This window comes from Rattus norvegicus, chromosome 2 (assembly GCF_021556685.1).
Source record: "Rattus norvegicus strain SHRSP/BbbUtx chromosome 2, alternate assembly SHRSP_T2T, whole genome shotgun sequence".
NCBI lineage: Eukaryota > Metazoa > Chordata > Mammalia > Rodentia > Muridae > Rattus > Rattus norvegicus.
In genome coordinates this window covers 192513548-192531733 of record NC_141535.1, presented here as the reverse complement: position 1 = coordinate 192531733, position 18186 = coordinate 192513548, and the positions used below count along the sequence as shown (strand labels likewise).

Sequence of the window (18186 nt, the reverse complement as noted above, 5' to 3'; positions counted from 1 at the left end):
GGACTCAATGAGAAGATCAAACCTAAGGATAATTGGTATAGAAGAGAGTGAAGACTCCCAGCTCAAAGGACCAGTAAATATCTTCAACAAAATCATAGAAGAAAACTTCCCTAACCTAAAAAAAGAGATACCCATAGACATACAAGAAGCCTACAGAACTCCAAATAGATTGGACCAGAAAAGAAACACCTCCCGTCACATAATTGTCAAAACACCAAACGCACAAAATAAAGAAAGAATATTAAAAGCAGTAAGGGAAAAAGGTCAAGTAACATATAAAGGGAGACCTATCAGAATCACACCAGACTTCTCGCCAGAAACTATGAAGGCCAGAAGATCCTGGACTGATGTCATACAGACCCTAAGAGAACACAAATGCCAGCCCAGGTTACTGTATCCAGCAAAACTCTCAATTAACATTGATGGAGAAACCAAGATATTCCATGACAAAACCAAATTTACACAATATCTTTCTACAAATCCAGCACTACAAAGGATAATAAAGGGTAAAGCCCAACATAAGGAGGCAAGCTATACCCTAGAAGAAGCAAGAAACTAATCGTCTTGGCAACAAAACAAAGAGAATGAAAGCACACAAACATAACCTCACATCCAAATATGAATATAAAGGGAAACAATAATCACTATTCCTTAATATCTCTCAATATCAATGGCCTCAACTCCCCAATAAAAAGACATAGATTAACAAACTGGATACGCAACGAGGACCCTGCATTCTGCTGCCTACAGGAAACACACCTCAGAGACAAAGACAGACACTACCTCAGAGTGAAAGGCTGGAAAACAACTTTCCAAGCAAATGGTCAGAAGAAGCAAGCTGGAGTAGCCATTCTAATATCAAATAAAATCAATTTCCAATTAAAAGTCATCAAAAAAGATAAGGAAGGACACTTCATATTCATCAAAGGAAAAATCCACCAAGATGAACTCTCAATCCTAAATATCTATGCCCCAAATACAAGGGCACCTACATATGTAAAAGAAACCTTACTAAAGCTCAAAACACACATTGCACCTCACACAATAATAGTGGGAGATTTCAACACCCCACTCTCATCAATGGACAGATCATGGAAACAGAAATTAAACAGTGATGTCGACAGACTAAGAGAAGTCATGAGCCAAATGGACTTAACGGATATTTATAGAACATTCTATCCTAAAGCAAAAGGATATACCTTCTTCTCAGCTCCTCATGGTACTTTCTCCAAAATTGACCATATAATTGGTCAAAAAACGGGCCTCAACAGGTACAGAAAGATAGAAATAATCCCATGCGTGCTATCGGACCACCACGGCCTAAAACTGGTCTTCAATAACAATAAGGGAAGAATGCCCACATATACTTGGAAATTGAACAATGCTCTACTCAATGATAACCTGGTCAAGGAAGAAATAAAGAAAGAAATTAAAAACTTTTTAGAATTTAATGAAAATGAAGATACAACATACTCAAACTTATGGGACACAATGAAAGCTGTGCTAAGAGGAAAACTCATAGCGCTGAGTGCCTGCAGAAAGAAACAGGAAAGAGCATATGTCAGCAGCTTGACAGCACACCTAAAAGCTCTAGAACAAAAAGAAGCAAATACACCCAGGAGGAGCAGAAGGCAGGAAATAATCAAACTCAGAGCTGAAATCAACCAAGTAGAAACAAAAAGGACCATAGAAAGAATCAACAGAACCAAAAGTTGGTTCTTTGAGAAAATCAACAAGATAGATAAACCCTTAGCCAGACTAACGAGAGGACACAGAGAGTGCGTCCAAATTAACAAAATCAGAAATGAAAAGGGAGACATAACTACAGATTCGGAGGAAATTCAAAAAATCATCAGATCTTACTATAAAAACCTATATTCAACAAAATTTGAAAATCTTCAGGAAATGGACAATTTCCTAGACAGATACCAGGTATCGAAGTTAAATCAGGAACAGATAAACCAGTTAAACAACCCCATAACTCCTAAGGAAATAGAAGCAGTCATTAAAGGTCTCCCAACCAAAAAGAGCCCAGGTCCAGACGGGTTTAGTGCAGAATTCTATCAAACCTTCATAGAAGACCTCATACCAATATTATCCAAACTATTCCACAAAATTGAAACAGATGGAGCCCTACCGAATTCCTTCTATGAAGCCACAATTACTCTTATACCTAAACCACACAAAGACCCAACAAAGAAAGAGAACTTCAGACCAATTTCCCTTATGAATATCGACGCAAAAATACTCAATAAAATTCTGGCAAACCGAATTCAAGAGCACATCAAAACAATCATCCACCATGATCAAGTAGGCTTCATCCCAGGCATGCAGGGATGGTTTAATATACGGAAAACCATCAACGTGATCCATTATATAAACAAACTGAAAGAACAGAACCACATGATCATTTCATTAGATGCTGAGAAAGCATTTGACAAAATTCAACACCCCTTCATGATAAAAGTCCTGGAAAGAATAGGAATTCAAGGCCCATACCTAAACATAGTAAAAGCCATATACAGCAAACCAGTTGCTAACATTAAACTAAATGGAGAGAAACTTGAAGCAATCCCACTAAAATCAGGGACTAGACAAGGCTGCCCACTCTCTCCCTACTTATTCAATATAGTTCTTGAAGTTCTAGCCAGAGCAATCAGACAACAAAAGGAGATCAAAGGGATACAGATCGGAAAAGAAGAGGTCAAAATATCACTATTTGCAGATGACATGATAGTATATTTAAGTGATCCCAAAAGTTCCACCAGAGAACTACTAAAGCTGATAAACAACTTCAGCAAAGTGGCTGGGTATAAAATTAACTCAAATAAATCAGTTGCCTTCCTCTATACAAAAGAGAAACAAGCCGAGAAAGAAATTAGGGAAACGACACCCTTCATAATAGACCCAAATAATATAAAGTACCTCGGTGTGACTTTAACCAAGCAAGTAAAAGATCTGTACAATAAGAACTTCAAGACACTGAGGAAAGAAATTGAAGAAGACCTCAGAAGATGGAAAGATCTCCCATGCTCATGGATTGGCAGGATTAATATAGTAAAAATGGCCATTTTACCAAAAGCAATCTACAGATTCAATGCAATCCCCATCAAAATACCAATCCAATTCTTCAAAGAGTTAGACAGAACAATTTGCAAATTCATCTGGAATAACAAAAAACCCAGGATAGCTAAAGCTATCCTCATCAATAAAAGGACTTCAAGGGCAATCACTATCCCTGAACTTAAGCAGTATTACAGAGCAATAGTGATAAAAACTGCATGGTATTGGTACAGAGACAGACAGATAGACCAATGGAATAGAATTGAAGACCCCGAAATGAACCCACACACCTATGGTCACTTGATTTTTGACAAAGGAGCCAAAACCATCCAATGGAAAAAAGATAGCATTTTCAGCAAATGGTGCTGGTTCAACTGGAGGGCAACATGTAGAAGAATGCAGATCGATCCATGCTTATCACCCTGTACAAAGCTTAAGTCCAAGTGGATCAAGGACCTCCACATCAAACCAGACACACTCAAACTAATAGAAGAAAAACTAGGGAAGCATCTGGAACACATGGGCACTGGAAAAAATTTCCTGAACAAAACACCAATGGCTTATGCTCTAAGATCAAGAATCGACAAATGGGATCTCATAAAACTGCAAAGCTTCTGTCAGGCAAAGGACACTGTGGTTAGGACAAAACGGCAACCAACAGATTGGGAAAAGATCTTTACCAATCCTACAACAGATAGAGGCCTTATATCCAAAATATACAAAGAACTCAAGAAGTTAGACCGCAGGGAAACAAATAACCCTATTAAAAAATGGGGTTCAGAGCTAAACAAAGAATTCACAGCTGAGGAATGCCGAATGGCTGAGAAACACCTAAAGAAATGTTCAACATCTTTAGTCATAAGGGAAATGCAAATCAAAACAACCCTGAGATTTCACCTCACACCAGTGAGAATGGCTAAGATCAAAAACTCAGGTGACAGCAGATGCTGGCGAGGATGTGGAGAAAGAGGAACACTCCTCCATTGTTGGTGGGATTGCAGACTGGTAAAACCATTCTGGAAATCAGTCTGGAGGTTCCTCAGAAAATTGGACATTGAACTGCCTGAGGATCCAGCCATACCTCTCTTGGGCATATACCCAAAAGATGCCCCAACATATAAAAAAGACACGTGCTCCACTATGTTCATTGCAGCCTTATTTATAATAGCCAGAAGCTGGAAAGAACCCAGATGCCCTTCAACAGAGGAATGGATACAGAAAATGTGGTACATCTACACAATGGAATATTACTCAGCCATCAAAAACAACGAGTTTATGAAATTCGTAGGCAAATGGTTGGAACTGGAAAATATCATCCTGAGTGAGCTAACCCAATCACAGAAAGACATACATGGTATGCACTCATTGATAAGTGGATATTAGCCCAAATGCTTGAATTACCCTAGATCCCTAGAACAAACGAAACTCAAGACGGATGATCAAAATGTGAATGCTTCACTCCTTCTTTAAATGAGGAAAAAGAATACCCTTGGCAGGGAAGGGAGAGGCAAAGATTAAAACAGAGACTGAAGGAACACCCATTCAGAACCTGCCCCACATGTGGCCCATACATATACAGCCACCCAATTAGACAAGATGGATGAAGCAAAGAAGTGCAGACCGACAGGAGCCGGATGTAGATCGCTCCTGAGAGACACAGCCAGAATACAGCAAATACAGAGGCGAATGCCAGCAGCAAACCACTGAACTGAGAATAGGTCCCCCGTTGAAGGAATCAGAGAAAGAACTGGAAGAGCTTGAAGGGGCTCGAGACCCCATATGTACAACAATGTCAAGCAACCAGAGCTTCCAGGTACTAAGCCACTACCTAAAGACTATACATGGACTGACTCTGGACTCTGACCCCATAGGTAGCAATGAATATCCTAGTAAGAGCACCAGTGGAAGGGGAAGCCCTGGGTCCTGCTAAGACTGAACCCCCAGTGAACTAGACTGGTGGGGGGAGGGCGGCAATGGGGGGAGGGTTGGGAGGGGAACACCCATAAGGAAGGAGAGCGGGGAGGGGGATGTTTGCCCGGAAATGGGAAAGGGAATAACACTCGAAATGTATATAAGAAATACTCAAGTTAATAAAAAAAAATTAAAAAAAAAATTGGACTAGAGACCATTTTTGTGACATTCTGGCAAAGAACCTGGCTACATTATTTCCATATCCTGGGAAATTGAGGTTTAAATAAAAAGAAATAATAATAACAACAATAATAATAGGCTAGTTTGGTAAAAGTCATTTCAAGATAGCATGTATTGGGCTGTGGTAGTTATTACTTACTGCTTTTAAGCAGTGTTTACAGCAACTGAGCAGAAAGATTTGAAAAAAATGTGCAGTTTTGTGGGTGGAAAGGATCTTGATCAGGCTTAAAGTGGCAGATAGAAGGGTATACATGTTACAAATATTACTGCAGTTTAAGAGAGGCTTTCAAAATGGAGAGGCTCCTTAGGATCAATGACTGATACACTGAGGACTCTAGCTTTCAAAAAAACCCACATTCATTTGGAAGGAGAGAGTGAATTGAGAATGGACCTGAACGAATGGGTTCTCTGCAGGACTCCCTGTCTGAAAAAACCTCCTAAACAAGTGTTTCCCTAGATTTGGCTTTGAAGGCAGATAGAGGATGCTGTAGTTGCAGTCTAAGAGGCCAGCTTATGTCTTCAGATGGTGACAGAACTTGGAAGTCAGCGCTGATTTTGCAAGCAGGCTAGAAGCAAGAACGAGGGGTTATGAAAAGTGTACTGACCACTGAAGTCAGGCAATGCATAGAAGGGTCTGATTCCTTGCAAGGAGGTCCTGGAGGTCACTGTATGAATCCATGAAGGTCAAGCCTAGGTTATAATGGAGACTCCAGCATGGTTGGAGATGCCAGGACTGTGAGAGGCATCTGCTGGGAGAAATTGCAGGCATGAAGTAGAGTCAGCCCAAAAGAAAGGCTATCTGTGCCTTGGGGAGAGTTGGGTCATGGCATCCGTCTCAAGACTACAACGATGATATATCTAGTTAGCCAAGTCTGTTCCTTTGATTTCTTTCCCTTTCACTTAAGTTAAAACACACTAAGTTGACCTTCTGACCAGCTGAGACTTCATCTCCACCATCCCTGTGATCGATCATTCAGATCCTTACATCTTGTCCTAGGTATTAAAACGGGCTCATTCCATAAACCGGAAGCATTCTTCATACTAAGAAGTTTGTTCCAAACATGATCATGCTAACCTTGATGCTCAAAATTTCATGATCCACATCTGTAAAGTCCAAAACATGCCCTTGCCCCCAACCACGGTTTTAGCCTTCATCTCTTTTTATGTCCAGCCTCAGCACTTTCCATTTTCCCACCCAGCACACACACACACACACACACACACACACACACACACACACACACACACACACACACACACACACGTGTATCCTACTTCCTAGTCTCATTAAGATTCACAGACAGCGCCACTGCTTTGTCTGTAGTCGTGGATATTGTGTAGCCACAGAAAAGCAGTTACAAACACATACAGGTTCTGGGAAGCTCTACAGACTCCCTGAGCCATCTTTAGCACCCAGCATCCTCAGTTTTCTTAGAAATGACTCTGTAGGGGCTCACGGCTGTAGCAGAGGACTCGTTCGGGTCCCCTTTTTATGGGGTTTATGGGCTGTAGCAGAGGACTCATGTTTGGTTCCCAGCATCCACAGGACAACTAACAACCATCTGTAACTCCGATTCCAAGGGATCCTACTCCCCGTTATGGCCGCCCAGGACACTGCACGTGGTGCACATGTGTACGCACATACATTCACACGAAATACTCAATAACACAAACCAGAAAGTAATAAATCATTAAAAAAAGAAAGAAGGAAAGAAATGAGACTCCTTTAAATGGCTATAAGCCAATGTGATAGTTGGACGTTAAGGTTGTGAGCGCCTCAGCTCTTTTGTCTGAGCACCAGCCAGGAAAGCTTTCCCAGAGTCCTCTGACAATTCTGACTGCAGAGTTGGTGGAGAATCAGAACTCGGCCCCGTGGGAAGGGAAATCCCGCGAGAAGTGTGCACGAGATCCCGGCCAGCTGGATCAACGGTTAAATTTAGCCAGTACAGCCCAGCTGCCCAGTCGGGCGTGTTCTCGGGCTTCTAGGAGGTTCTGAGGCAGAAGCTCTCAGTTCCATTCGATGTCTTCATAAAGAAGCGCTCGCGGGCACGGAGCCTGCCATCGGTGAGGGTGTGGAGGGTTTCCGGGGCCAGGGCCCACGTGCGCAGCTCTGTCACGCATGTCCGGGTGCTTGGCTTCGCGGGCTTCTCGGGCCAGGGAGGCCAGGGCCTGGGCCTCAGGCTGTCGCAGGCGGCCTTCGAGGTTCTGGCTGGGCCTGTGAGTGGGGAGATGGCGGGACCGCGCAGGCCACAGGCGCCGTGGGGTGACACACGGACGCTGGACCCCACTGTGCTTCAGCCTTACTCACCAAGCCGTGTGAACTCTTCCCTTCCCCTGAGGCCCGGTAGGCGCCATGGAGAAGCAGAAGCCCTTCACGTTGTTCGTCCCACCGAGACTGAGCAGCAGTCAAGTGTCGGCTGTGAAACCTCAGACGGCGGGAGGAGACTCCAACTACTTCAAGGTCAGTTTGCATGTGCTCCTTTAACAGTGCCTGGACCCGGGAGAGGACTGGGGAAAGGCACGAAGACCGAGGTCCATCCCCAGAACCCGCGTGGTCAAGGGCAAGAAGCAACTCTGCAGGTTGTTCTGACTTCCACACCACGGCACGGCCGCGAGTCCACAGAGACACACAGAGATAGATGCTAATGAGAAAAGCATGCCCTTTCACTTTGTAATGCTACCGTAATAGCTGCTAGACCCTAACAGTTTGAATGACTTCCCCCCACCCCGGCCCCCAGAATTACAGGCCTTACGGTATGTTGACAACACTCAAAGTTTAAAAGAGTTATTTCAAAGCGATTCTGGTAAAGATCCACGCTGGGCTGGAGAAATCGCTCTGTCCCCAAGAGCACATACAGCTCCCAGTACTTCTGCACTCGCAGGGCTGGGTCTTTGATAGCATTTCTTCTGGTAAAACCATACACGCACATGCATGCACGCATGCATGCACACTCAAAATATTTAAAAGAACTGTTGCTGTAAAACTACATAAATAGGATTTGCTTATTTAAATTATCTCTCTGCTTAAATAATTTGAAACTTTTTAATGTTTCTATTAACATATTAATTGTATGTAATGGGTTCATTATGACATTTTCATGTATGTAAATTATACTTTAAACACAATGTAATTCAAAAGGTTTATAATTACAGTGGCTTATTTTTAAGTCATTGTATGTATGTATGTATATGTGAATATTTATACATACATGCATATATATATGCACATGTATATCTACGTATATGTGTACACATATACACACATATACATATATATGTGGGTATGTATGTATATATATGCTTAAAATGTATTTTAATATTAACACTGTTGAGTATCAGTGATATTGAATACTATATCTAATTTTTTAAAAAGATGTATTTTATTTATATGAGTACACTGTAACTGTCTTCAGACACACCAGAAGAGGGCATCAGATTCCATTGCAGATGGTTGGGATCCACCATGTGGGTGCTGGGATTTGAACTCAGGACCTCTGGAAGAGCAGTCAGTGCTCTTAACCTCTGAGCCATCCCTCCAGCCCTGAATACAGCCCTGAATACTATATTTAAGAATTTCCATTCTCCTCTCATTCTCCTCCCACTAATTTCTTCCCTTCCCAACTAGCCCCTTCTACTTTGATGTTTCTTTTGTGTGTGTGAGTGATCCAGTGTGTTTCACTAGAGTGGCTTACTGCAGCAGGAGCTCTTACCCAGCGGCTGTACTACTGAAGAGTATGTCTCTCAGGATTTGAGGCAATTTATAAGGAGAAAAATAAGAGAAGGGCATGGATTTTACCAAGGAAAATTAAGTCTCTTTGGACAAATGGCTATATGTGGGTAGTAATTAATATTGTGACTGAGCATCTTAGTAGATAGGGTAAGAGGGAAATTCATTTATTTAGTAAAATTTTAATTGAAAAGAATTATGCAAGATTTCTCAGGTGAAACAGCTTTTTAAATTATTTAAATTTTAAGTGATACTTTCTATGGAAATGATATACAGCTAATATTTTAATTTTACTTGCTGCAGATAATTTCTGCTGTAGCCAAGACATATCACTGATATTTGATTTGTGAAGATCTCAGTTTGGTTGAGGGAGATTGAAGGAAACCATATAGTATTGAAATTACTAATCTAGAATATCTACAAAGCTTCTGTATGTAATCTGTAGTGTAGTCCATCTTACTAGAGGAAATAATTAAAATTGTTGCTTTGTTTGCTTAGTGGAAGTATTTGATATTTTAAACACCATAGATGAAAAGATTTATAATTACAGTGACTTTAGATATTGAATACTACATTTGTATATTACACAGGTATGAAAGTGGTATTGAGCAGAATATTTAAAGAACCTCTTTGTATTTCTAGACTGTCAACAAATGCACAGAAGGTGATTTTGGTGTTCCATTGACAATGTCCAGTCTATCAAAAAATCGGGAAAACATTGATACAGGTAGGTTTGCACAAATATGTAAACTTTCATGGAAACATTTGTTGTACACATTGCCAGTTATACAACACAAGTATTTCACTAATACTCTTGACATTCAGCTTAATACAATAATATAAAATAATGTTCTCTTATTTAGTAACATTTTCTTGTTTTACAGATCCCGCTTTTCAAAAACTTAGCATTTTGCCCATGCTTGAACAGGTTAGTAAGAATGTGTCAGTACAATCTGTTAGAGATTGAATTATTTGAAGAAAAAAATTGGTAGTTGTGGGATTAGTAGTTTTATGTAATTTAGTTCTTAATACATTTATGTGTATATGTGCTTCTGTATATTTGTATATATGTGGGTGTGCACATAACATGATATATGTGTGGAGGTCATACTACAACTTATAGACCTGGACTCAAGTCAGGTTATCATTGTGGCCATCATTGTTAGTCTTGGAACCATTTTGCTAGTAGTCTGGTGTACTTAATTGTCATTTGTTTTAAAAATATAATCTTAAAGGTTTGTTTTTGTTTTTAGGTTGCAAATTCTGGCAGTTGCCACTATCAGGAAGGAGTAAATGACTCTGATTTTGAGGTCAGATATTTCCTTCTTGTTACTGGAATTTCATTTATTATTTGAATATACCTTTTTAAGTTCCCAAAGTATTCATATTGGTTACTGATTTAAAATATATTCTTTGAAGTCAATGTTTTGGTGACTCTGGGGACTAAAGCAGAACCTCACCCTCTAAAGTGGCAGCTATTCTACAACAAGGTTTGTAGCCACACTCCAGACAGTTTCCCTCTTAGAGTATTTGAAGTGCTAAACTTTTGTATTTTCCTAGGTAAAAGGAAACAATTCTTTTGAGGAAATTAAATTTTAAATAAAAAAATTAAAACTAGAGGAATAGAGATAGATATGTGGAAAGGCCAGCACTTTACAAAAATAATCTTTTAATAGATAAAATTGTCATTTTCTGTTTTATTGTATAGGAAATTTATTTATAGAATATGGCATAGTTTTTGTATTATAAGAATCATTCTTACAGAGTATCTTATAAATTAAGGGAAATTTCAGGGCCTGATAAGTGCTGTATGTCTATCGCAAGGGTTAATAGTGTTGTAAAATAAAAAAAAATGGAACCAGTTTATATTTTGGTAACAGGTTAAATGCAATCAGATATCAGTTTATTTTTCAAGTACGACTTGAGTTATACCTTCATGTTAGAGTTATGTTATTTGTTTAGCATGTGAGATGCCCTGAGTTAGCTCCCCAGCTCCAACAGGAAAAGCAAACCTAAGTTTCTCTGGCAGTTATAATGTGATGTGGATAAAAAAGGCAAGAAATCTAAAACCTCAGGTTAATTGAAAAGTATTTGTTAGCTATTTTCTTGTCATATTCTTACTATACTTTTAATTCTCAAATGATTTCTCTAAAGGAAGTGCTTTAAGACAGTTGTTAACATTTAAATATCTCCTATGGAGTGATGCATTTTAGCTGTTACTGAGTCAGCTTCTCTTACTGACTTAAGTTGTTTTGAACTTTAGCATTTTTCAGTCTTGATTTTATTCAGTAATTTTAGCAAAGTATCATATGATGTCTTGATACTATGAAAGTTAATCTTGCTACAGTATAAATTGAATACACAATTTGTCACCATTAGTATATATGTATGTGGTAGGTAACTATTGTTAGTTACATTAAAATTTAGACAATTAACTTTTGGAAATCCATTTAAGTAGAATTCAGAGCCAATGAGCAGACTGTACTCAAAGCTGTATAAAGAGGCTGAAAAGATAAAAAAGTGGAAAGTGAGCATAGAGTCTGAACTGAAGCAGAAAGAAAATAAGTTGCAAGAAAACAGAAAGATAATTGAAGCCCAGCGAAAAGCCATTCAGGAACTTCAGGTATAATGATGTTTTGAATTGTAAATATGGCAGATAAATACTATTTGAATAAAAAATAAAAGAAAAAAGATAAAAATATGGCACACAGTAAACATTAGCACAGTACTGTTGGAAATAGAATAAATTCAATGTTAATTGGGTTAATTTTGTTTATGTGGCAGATATTTGGGAACAAGGCTTTTTGAAATTTCACTAATAAACGTTACTGGTCAGATTCAGGAATGGATACAGGACAAATTCCATAAAATTCCATGAAAATGATTAAGGAAATAATTAGATAATGACAAATTTAGTCACATTCATTCATTAAAAAAGTTTAAAATTTATTAAGTCCTATTATTGATGTTTTAACTCGATGTGTATATATCAGAATGTATTTATAAAACTTTGAAACTGTTTAGTTCTATTATAGCATAACTGAGAAAAAAGTCAAAGTACAAGCAGCTAATACACTTCAGTAGTAGTAGAGATAATAGTCTCTAAATATTATTGAATTCTTTTACTGGTCATTCAGAAATTTTAAGCTGATGAAAGTGAAAGGTTAGTCCCTCCCTTTTTACATTATTTAGTGTATGAATGTGTGTGTGTGTTCAGGTTAGAGGACAACTTCTAGAATTCAGTCTTCTGCCTGTATCATGTAGGTTCTGATGATTGAGCTCAGATCGCTAGGGATAATAGTACATGTCTTAATTGGCTGAGCCATTTTGTACCACCTTTTCCTTTCTTGAGATGGGTTTAGTCTTGTGTAGCTCAGGCTCTGCCCAGACTCCTGATTTCATGCCTCCACCTCCCAAGAGAGACTCATATTTTTATGGAAAATTCATAATCTATAACAAAAATTTTCCTTTTATGTGGAAAGAAAATAATCTTGTAGAATTTGTATAATAACATGCTAATAAAGATAACTTGCTTAATGATTATACTCTATGCTCACTTATTTTTAAATGAAATGTAATTAACTTACTTTATTTTATAAATTAGTTTGAAAATGAAAAAGTAAGCTTGAAATTAGAAGAAGAAATTCAAGAAAATAAAGATTTAATCAAGGAGTAAGTAGTAATTTTACTTCCAAATTTATTAAAATAGTTTTTATTTGTTGAGTCCTTTCTTTGTGCTATATATCATAGCAATAATAGTTTCTATCTGAGTGTTTGGGGAGCCTAGAAAGCCCTGAGTGATTGTGGAGGGAGTGGATGAAGTCCTAAATGAATGTGTATTATTTGATGTTAGCTAAGCCTTAGACCCTCGAGCATGGCAAAGCCTTCCCAGGGTTAGGCGTGAGGGATAACAAAGCTTTCCTCTGGTCTAAGAGAGAATGTTAACTGTATGCAAGTAAGAATGTCTATGAATGTTTGACTACTGTGTTTAAACACTGGTAACTGAGCTTCTTCCTCCTATATGATTGATACCTGAGACTGCTCCCCTATGGAGTCCTCCTACCAAGACTAACTAGCTCCTCCTAGTGTGTTGTACATGCATTTATTAAGTTTATTAAATAATTTCATATTATTACATATATACAATATAACATTTTATAACCATATAACTATGTAATTACATATAATGTATAATAGAACAACATACTTTTGTAATATGTAATTGTTACATTATGTAATATATATAATATACAAAGTATATGAAATATACGACCTATATTATTTATATGGTATATTTCAAATATTTGTGTGTCCTTTCTTAATTTCTTTGCCACTTCAGTTAGATTTCGAGGACTAAGCCATCAGGTCATGGCATTAATGTTATGGAAAAAAAGGAAGTATACCCATTTTACCTTTTTAGATTTAGCAAGCTGGCTAATGATGAATAACTTCTCACTTTCTAAAATGTCAGGTGTCAGGAAGAATCATTTCCTGAGATCAAAAAAGAAGCCTGAAAACTTGGTATCTAGAACTACCTTGGCATATTGTCCTCCTACCAACACTGGAAGCAACACTTAAAGAGTCAGCTCAATTTGGAATTGCTTTTCCCTCTCAAATGTCTTTTTTAAAAAAATCCTTTTGGGATGTAATAATTCATTTGTACTGTAAAATTAAACTGAATTGTTCTTTATAATAGTAAATTATTACAGATAGAGATCTTATTCACACAATGAGTAATATCTACTGAGAAAATTAACCTTTTGGTTTTGAAAGTTAGGCATTATGCTTTTTTCTTTTCTTTCCTTTTTTTTTTTTAAAGTCTGTTAGAAGCTTGAGTCATCTTGGATGAGGGAGCCTCTAGCAGATTGAATTGTGTGTGGGCAAGTCTGGTACATCTTTTCGATTGATTATTGATGTGGGAGGGCCTAGCCACTATGGGCATTGCCATTCTGGATAGGCAGTCTCAGCTGTTAAAGGAAGCAGGCTGACTAAGCCATGAGGAGCAAGCTAGTAAATCAGCATTGCTCCATGTTTCCTGCTTGCTTGGGTTCCTTCTCTGATTTCCCTCAGTGATTGAATGTGATCAGGACTTGTAGGTCAAACTCTTTTTCTAGTTGGTTTTAGTTATGGTATATCACAGCAATAGAACTCAAACTAGAACAGGCATCAAAAACAGTTTAGGAATAATTAGTAAATGAAAAGTTTATCCCTGTACACTTCTTATCACTTCCCCTAGACAAATCTGGAATTTTTTTCTGAGAGGGTATTCACAGCAATAGTAATTTGGTAGAGACTGGGAAGGGGCTGTCCCTTTTACTTAGAGGAGAAAAGCAGTTAAGTGATTTGCCAATAGTACAATCTCTACTTGATTGCTACTGAGTGATATACAGTACATACAAAATTAATGTTTAAAAATTTCTGAACTGCATGTCTCAACTTTCATGTATGATTTTTGCTTTCAGATCAGATTACACTTAAGGAAACTTATTTTTTTTCAGGAATAATGCTACAAGACATTGGTGTAATTTACTCAAGGAAACCTGTGCTAGATCTGCAGAAAAGACAAGTAAATGTAGGTATCTTTCTTATTTTATGTGGTTTTTATCAATTTATTCATTTAATGGTGAAGGCAGGAGGAGAATCTGCCTTCTCAGTTTTTGGACTTTTGATTTTGATGAACTTTATGTATCTCAGACCTTACTTATGTAAGTAGTGGCTAAGTTTTTCTTTTTGAAAGGTAATAAATGTCAAGAAGTACATATATTTGCAGTTAATATTCGTTTCACTCATTAAACTGTGATTTTTTTTGAAACATGGTTTCTCTAGCCCTGGCTGTCTTGGTACTAACTATAGACCAGGTTGGCCTTGAACTCAGAGATCCTCATGCCCCTGCCTCCTAAGTATTGGGGTTAAAGGTATGAGCCATCATCATCTGACTTAAAGTGTCCTCTTTTCTGTCTAGAACTAGAACTAGAATAAGATATATAGCCATGTCTGTAATAGGAAATAATAGTGCTGTGGGGGGGGTAGACATGGTATAGTAATACATTTTATAACTACATTAAGGTCAATAATAGAGTACACACAGGGCATTGGTACCATAAAATATAAAGAGTTGAAAATTTTCATCTAGCAATGGATCCTTTGTAACACTCTAGACACAAATTTGTAGTAATGTTGCTGTAAACAAGTTTGCATTGCTAGTTGTGTAAAAGTATATCACATATTAATTATATAATACTTGGATAATAAGCAAGCATTACTGCTTTTTATTTATTTATTTCTTAAAGATTTATTTATTGTATGTAAGTACACTGCAGCTGTCTTCAGACACGCCAGAAGAGGGCATCCGATCCCATTACAGATGGTTGTGAGCCACCATGTGGTTGCTGGGATTTGAACCAGGACCTCTGTCAGTGCTCTTAATCTCTGAGCCATCTCTCCAGCCTACATTACTGCTTTTTAAATTTTCTAGACTATATTTTAGGTTTCTTTTTAAAAATGTGCTTTCATATTAAATAAAGTTAGCTTTAAAATAGCCTGAGGCAAGTCCTTCAGAGATATTCCAGAAGAAAGCATTGTTATCATAGTAACGTTCCTTCTATAGTAAGGATATAAAGAAAGAAACTATTTTTGTATAGCTGTATAATATTTTGTTTTGACTCTTGTAGAAATTAAAGTTTATAATGTAAAACAGCTGCAACAAGCTTAGGTTAATTTGTTATTAAAGGAAAACAAAACCAAAATCAGTGTAGTCTAAATGGGCAGGTTACCAGTGGTACGTAGTCATGTTCTAGGCCTTCACATTCACTTACCCCTCACTCATTGACTCATTCAGTAAAACTTACATGGATTACATGTTGGACCAAGTAAGAATATGGGTACAAGACTAGCATGGGGGCACATGCCTCTAATTGCAGGACTTGGGAGGTAGCAAGGCCAGCGTGAGCTATGTAGTGAGACCTTGTTTTAAAAAAGTGAAGGACTGTGAATGTAGCTTAGTGGTAGAGAACTTGTCTAGCATGCTTAAGGCCCTGTGTTTGATCCTAGTACTGAAGAATTTTTAAAAAACTTACATTCATGTATTCCTTCTTTGATGCTTGTTCTTTACGCAGATCTGGATTTCTTACCTATGCTACTTCTTTCTCTCTAAAGAACTTGTAACATTTTTGAAACTTGTGTACTGACAGTAAATTTTCTCACTTTGTTTAGAGAAAGTTTAAAATGTTAAATTACATTTATTTAGTGTGTGTGTGTGTGTGCGCGCGTGTGCATATGTGTACTATGGCATATTTGTGGAGGTCAGAGGACAACTTTTGGGAGTTGATTGCTCTGATTCACCATGTAGTGCAAGGTGACTATCATTGGGCCTCTGTTTTCTGATCTGAGCCTTACAAATAAAAATGTTTTTATTTACTTTCATATATTATTTGTTTTTATATTTTTATTTATTTTATAATTCTTTGTTTCTTCATTGGTATTTTTCCTTTTAGTTTATCTTTGGTTTCATTTAGGTTGAACATGATAGAATTAGATACAATTTTTTTTCTCTTTTGGTGTTTATCCTGCTTTTGTTCCCTGAATCTCCTGGATATGTAGTTCAATGTCTGAATTTGGGGAAATTATTAACTGTTAGTGTCAGAAATAGTCCTTTTGTTCCTTTTTTCTTTTAGTGTTTCTGTATGCATATATTTTATCTTTTACAACTTTTATCACAATTCTGCTGTTTTTTCCTGAAAATTTCTCCTTAATTTTCATTAAAATTTTTTCTCCATCTTTATTAACTCAGGTATTTCTTATTTACATTTCAATTGTTATTCCCTTTTCCGGTTTCTGGGCCACTATCCCCCTAGCCTCTCCCCCTCCCGTTCTATATGGGTGTTCCCCTCCCTACCCTTCCTAAAATTTTTATTATTTTTTTATGTTTATAGGTAATTCCTGTCATCTCTGCCCTGTTTAATCCTTGTTCTGATGTGTGCTCTGTGGTTTTTTTTCTTACTATTTTATAGCTGGACATGGAACTAGTATAAATTAGGCTTTAGAAAGGGTGATGTTGTATAGACGATAGGGAGAAGTGTAGGATATATTCTGTAGACCTATGATTAGGCCTCAATTTTTTTGTAAATACTTGCCTACAAATTATGAACTTTCAAGTATTTTTCTTCTCTTTAGGTGGGATATGATGCAAAATAGCTAGTGTGTGCTGGAGTTTGCCTTTTAGCCTTCTCTCTTATCTTTCTCCTTTCCTTCTTGCCTTCTTCCCCCTTTTATTCCTTTCCTTTCCCCTCACTTTATTTCCTTCCTTTTCTTCTCCTATATGGTAGTCTAGAGAAGGGTTAAACAATATCTTTTTATTCTTCTATATGGTAGGCTGGAATTGGTTCTCTTTTCTACTCCAGGTCTGTCAGTTTATACTTTTTGCCCTAGTTTAAATAGTTTCTTCCATGGGAAAGCTCTATTAAGAACAGGATGCCTTAATGTATTTTAAATAGTCTCTATTTGCTTCCTCTTTTTGGAACATGAGAATTATCTTTGAACCTAGGAAAAATTTAAGAAGTTAAACGTATAAGGGTGTTGTGCCTACTCAGATTAATCCACGTTGAGTGTCTAGCAATGCCAGTTACAGTTTAAGTATTTTGGCTTTTTTTTTTTTTTTGAATGCTGGCTCTGATTTCTGAATTTTTTTTTGGTCCTGGTCTTTCTGCTCAGATAAGTGGTAAATGTGGTTTTGCCTTCTCATGTCTCTAATTTTGAAGGTTGTTGCTTGCTCTGTGACCTTGCTTCTTTTGGGTCAGAGAATTTTCAGTTTATCTTCTTTATTGTTTATGGAATGGAAACTTTCAAGCTTCTTGCATAACAGATCAAAACTCAGACTATTTCTGATGCTATTTTTAGAAACTCAGAACTGAATTTACCTCAGAATAACTACAGAATTTTAAGCATTTTTATGTTTTCTGAGATAAGTATTGTCTTGTTGATGTTATATTTTAAAATTTAGTTTTGAAGTTTTTAAATAATAATTACAGATGAATATGAGCGAGAAGAAACCAGACAAGTTTATGTGGATCTAAATAATAACATTGAGGTAAGTGTTAGTGAAAATATGATTATTTTAAGTAAAAGAATTTTTAGGCAGAAGGAGTGAGAGCTACAAAGGTTTTGTCAACTGAAATTGCTATAAATTGCAATAAATAAAATTGTTTATTGATGCATAATTAAATCACCAGTAAAATTCTTAAGATTCT

The 18186-nt window shown here is 37.2% G+C and overlaps 1 protein-coding gene across 2 annotated transcripts in view; it reads left to right on the top strand.

The window, feature by feature from the left end:
• The first annotated feature begins 7174 nt into the window (after window positions 1-7174).
• Sycp1 (synaptonemal complex protein 1) overlaps window positions 7175-18186 on the top strand; it is a 141941-nt gene continuing 130929 nt past the window's right edge. The window contains 9 exon segments of one of the 2 annotated variants that reach the window (NM_012810.3): window positions 7189-7278; window positions 7563-7675; window positions 9584-9668; window positions 9826-9869; window positions 10195-10251; window positions 11400-11564; window positions 12546-12613; window positions 14440-14513; window positions 17968-18026. In NM_012810.3, coding sequence (NP_036942.2) covers window positions 9629-9668; window positions 9826-9869; window positions 10195-10251; window positions 11400-11564; window positions 12546-12613; window positions 14440-14513; window positions 17968-18026 — 507 coding nt within the window. In that variant the 5' untranslated portion in view covers window positions 7189-7278; window positions 7563-7675; window positions 9584-9628. 2 annotated transcript variants of the gene reach the window in all.